General features: G+C 38.9%; 1 protein-coding gene across 1 annotated transcript; it reads left to right on the plus strand.

Annotated features, from left to right (window-relative positions):
• Positions 1-424: 424 nt before the first annotated feature.
• On the plus strand, positions 425-2,509 carry LOC110870657 (glutathione S-transferase T3-like). The gene is made up of 3 exons (XM_022119837.1): positions 425-728; positions 815-1,267; positions 2,271-2,509. Exons 1-3 carry the CDS (start codon positions 425-427, stop codon positions 2,507-2,509), a joined length of 996 nt encoding a protein of 331 aa, XP_021975529.1.
• Positions 2,510-4,486: the final 1,977 nt, after the last annotated feature.

Here is a 4,486-nt window from a genome sequence, read left to right on the forward strand (position 1 = left end):
ATTTCTATTCTTCTATTAGGCCACCTCTAATTCGGCGTTTTTTATCAAAAAAAAATTGCCCAGAAACGCCGGAACACGCCTGGGTGCCGCCCCCTCAACGTTTTGTGGCGTGATTCGAGAAAAAAGGGTATTTGGCGTTTTTTGAAACACGCCGAATTGTAACATTGGGGAATGAGTTTACCGTTGCAACGGTAACTTGCTTTAATTATTTTTTATTATTTATTTTTTAAAATGCCATTTAAGACTATAAAATCCCCACTTGACTTCCACTTTTTATTAAAAAATACACACTCCATCAAACTTTGTCTCTACTACTTCTACAATTTATAAAAATATGAACCCATTCCGACCCCCATTTGGTGTCCCCTCAAGACCCGGGAACCCGAACACAACCCAACCGTAACAACCCTTTAACCTTCAAGACATGGACCCGAACATGTTATCGTACGCGGCTTTCTTGAGGGGCTCTACTCCTTTCATGCCACCCACTTTCGGCTTTGGCCAAGTCGGTGGCTCTCAACCATCACAACAACAACCCGAAACCGATGTGGATATCGTGCCGGAGACGCAACCTGAACCGCGAGAGACATCGAGACGCGGCAAAAGGTCGCATAAAAAGAAGGAACCGAACAAACCTCGTCGTAAGCATACTTACGTTATTTGGACGAAGGACGAGGAATTCACGTTGGTTCGGGCGTGGGTGGATGTTTCAGAGGACCCCGATGTTGGTAAGTTTTATTTTTTTTTTACTTTTTTTTACTTCACGTCGATTTTATTTTATTTTTAACGTACAACTTTTTTTCTCTATTTGTAGCAAACTTTCAAATGGGTTCCGAATTTTGGAATAGGATTCGTGCACTGTTTTATAGCACGTGGGGTAAGGGTGAACATCGTGACAAGGATTCCATTTCTAGCAAATGGACCGACATTAACAACAAGTGTCACTCCTTCCAAGAAGTTTATCAACGTAACTACGATAATCGGCCAAGCGGAGATAGTGACATCGGCGTTTTAACGAGGACTATGGAAGAGTACGAGAAAACAAAAGGCGTTTTCCCGTACTATAAGTGTTGGGAACTACTACGAAAAAGTCCAAAGTGGGCAGGCGTAGTGACCATGACGTCGAGTAGTAGACGTCGAGCTAAACGGTCAAAAACGTCATCCTCCGTTGACCCCGATACCCCAACTTCCGATGCCCACAATGTCGATCTATATGTTGTTGTGGACGTTGACGAGCAAGTTGAAGAAGAGTTGGCCCGACCGCCCGGTAGAAGAAAAGATAAGCGAACTGGGAAAAAACTGGTGGAGTCGTCTTCCGATCTCGAGTTGAAGGAAGATTTCGAGGAGATGAACCGTCGTCTCCAAGACATTCGAGACCTCGGCCACCAACGTTTGGAGACTATGAAAGAACGCGTCGCCGAAAACAAAAAGTTTAACGAGATGCAAGCGGCGAGGCAAATGGAAAAGGACATTGAGTTTTTGTCCAAACCAATCGACCCCTCCAAGGCGACGCGTTGATCCTTGTGCAAATGCATCGCCAAAAAATTCGGGAAAAATACGGACTCTAGATCATCATCTTTTTTTTAACTTAATTTTTTTATTTTCAGTTTTTTTTAATTATGTCTTTTTTAATTTCTAGTAGTGTAGTGTAATTTTTTTTAAATTAATGAAGTATTTTAAGTTTTAAATTTAAAAAAAATAAATAATTTTGTAATGATTGTATGGGCGTTATTGGGCATTATTCCCACTACGACACTTTTGCAATAACGCCCAATAATGCCCCCATGCTGACTGGACTGCCCCATTAAATTAGACCATAATTCAATCAAAATCAGTGAAAAATTATGAAAAAATGTTAAAAAAACGTAACTTGATCTTCGAGAGGTTGAACCTATCGCATGAAAGGATACACCTTTCCCACGAATCGCTCATCCTTACGCATGAAAGGACTGAATTTTATCTGTTTTTAATGTTTGAACCCTTCGCACGAAAGGCAATCCTTTTCGCACGAAAGACTGCTATTCCCATTCACTTGAAAGTTTATATGACCAAGTGTTTGACTTTTCAGGTATTTTTCACATACTTCAAGAGTTTAACAATGGATTCTGAAGTTTATAATACATTTGAAATGACGCCAAATTGGGTGGCTCGGAGTTTGAAGTTAGAAAATGAACCTGGAACACAATAGAACCCACCAAGATTGATGAGAACTGATGAGTTTAATGACTGGGAAGAACGCTTCTGTAACTGGGTTTATGCATATCATACAGAGTGTTGGTTCTCAATTATCTATGAGTATTCGGAACCAATAGCAGATGATGGCCAAAAGAAATCATTATTGCTATTTGATGAAAGTGAAAGAACTAAATTCATCAATGAAAAGAAAATGATAATTTTTTTGCAGCAATCAGTAAAAGATGATATTCTCACCCTCTTACAACATAAAGGAACAACATTTTCAATGTGGAATGCACTTAAACTTGGGAGGCCAACAAATGATGAAGAATGAAAGAGCGTTAATAAAAATGTTAGGATCGGAGGCTGTCATGAAAGTGTTTGTTTGTATAAATTGAACAAATCAATATATATGAATTGAGATTTAAATGCAGCGGAAATGAAAACAAACTTTGTAAACACAATCAAGGAGAAAATAGTTTTGATGAACACATGCTTCATATTGAGTCGAATGATTACAATATAAGTCAAAAGATTACAAAGCATGCTTACAAGCTAAACTCCCCCTCAGCCTGATACTCCATGGTTGATTGCACAAGATGAAAGGATTAGACATGAGGAGAAAAACCCCTCAGTCAATCAAATGTAACAGTACAGGGTACTGTTATATTTATAGGCAAACCAAACCACTGAAGCATCTCGGCTGACGTCACCATGAAAGCGACATCTAACAACCTAACAGACTCTATCCACTGATCTATAACTACTGACCATACAGACACTGATTACATTCTAATCACTGATGTATAAACACTGATTCTTCATTCCACTGTTGTAGTCAACCACTGATATTGACCGTCAGTGCTTTCTTCAAAGGGTGATCAGACCTTGAATGAGCAGTACTTCAGTTCTTCATCAGTGCTTGGATTCCATCAGTAGATTGAGCTTCAGCCTTTAATCTCCATCAATACTTTAGTAGCAGTTGTCTTATTGAACAGTGCTTTGAAGTCTGTCAGTTGCCAAATAACCATTGTCAAGGGGAAAGCTTAATGCAAACAACTGATTATGATGAATCCACTGTTGTGAACCAGTTTTGGCTTTCATTATCTGTTCCTCTAGTAGGGTTCAATCCCAACAATCTCCCCCTGGAACAGATAATGCCAAAACTCTTCATTATTCTGGATTTTTATTTCTCATCAGAAGTTCCCTAACTTGTTCTTTAAATTGAATCTCAAAATCCTAAGAACTTGTATCACCCTCATCCCTACACCGTGTAAGCTCAAGGAGATCTTGTAGATCTTCAACACTCAGGCCTAGTGCTTGATCCCTTGATATGTGCTTAACTTCTCCATTAGATCTGATCAGGGTCAATACATGGGTCTTTTGATCAGACATCCATTTTAGTACTTTTGAACCCAATGGGTTTCTTGGGAGAGATTTATTCACTGATGAGTTTGGAGATATTGGCCTTGTGAAGACTTGTGAACTTTCAGCAGACATTTGTTTGAAAGCCATTTTTATGACATCATTTGCTGCAGCTATATCTTTTGCAGTCTCTTGTTCAATCAGCTCTTGTCTCTTCTTTTGATCTAGCTCAATGGCTGTCATATCTGCTGAAGTGTTTGGTGATGCATGTTTGTTTACTACCTTTTTGACAAGGTTTTGAAGTTTTGCTGAGCTATCTTCATTTAAATCCATTTTCTTGATGGCTTGTAAAGTACTCAGTTTCCTTTTCTTTTTCTTCTTCGTCGGTCAACAGTTTCCCTTTTTCTTGGTTTATCACAATGACAGGGGTATCTGCTGATGTGAACAATGGTTTAGGATCAATGACCTGTTTTGGCTCTTTGTGTTCAGGCTTCTTTGGTAAATTAGGATCTGTCATTTTCCTTCTTTTCAGCCTTTCATAAGCCTCATCTGTATACTGCTTTGTCCATTTTGCTATGGCTTTAGCAGTATCCACATTTGCATCTACTAACTCCTGTTTCTTTTTCTTGTATTCTGAAGTGAGTTTATCAATGGCCTGTTTGTATTTGCTCTAGTTTGGAGCTGTTCTTTTCTTACTAGGATCATTCTTGATTCTCTTGATCCTGTTTACCTCATGCTTTAGTGCAATGAGTGGCCATTCACTGAATTGTTCCTCTTTAGCTGAATAGAACTTTTCTTTCATGATGAATTCAAGAAACTCCTTTCTTATTACCTTTTGTAGGACAACATCAGGTGGCATATTTGACATGTCTTTGCTCAGGTCTTTTGCATAATCTTCCATTTGTTTGACCTTAGTGAGTAAAAACTCCATTCTTTCAGTAATGGC

Source organism: Helianthus annuus, chromosome 8 (genome assembly GCF_002127325.2).
Source record: "Helianthus annuus cultivar XRQ/B chromosome 8, HanXRQr2.0-SUNRISE, whole genome shotgun sequence".
In the NCBI taxonomy this organism is placed as follows: Eukaryota; Viridiplantae; Streptophyta; class Magnoliopsida; order Asterales; family Asteraceae; genus Helianthus; species Helianthus annuus.

What these genes read in the sequence shown, in the direction of transcription:
- LOC110870657 (XM_022119837.1), top strand. Translation starts at nt 425, where the DNA reads ATGGACCCGAACATGTTATCGTACGCGGCTTTCTTGAGGGGCTCTACT. An exon ending in TTCAGAGGACCCCGATGTTG is followed by an intron (nt 729 to 814) that starts GTAAGTTTTATT and finishes CTCTATTTGTAG; the next exon opens with CAAACTTTCAAATGGGTTCC. An exon ending in AGAGTTGGCCCGACCGCCCG is followed by an intron (nt 1,268 to 2,270) that starts GTAGAAGAAAAG and finishes CATATCATACAG; the next exon opens with AGTGTTGGTTCTCAATTATC.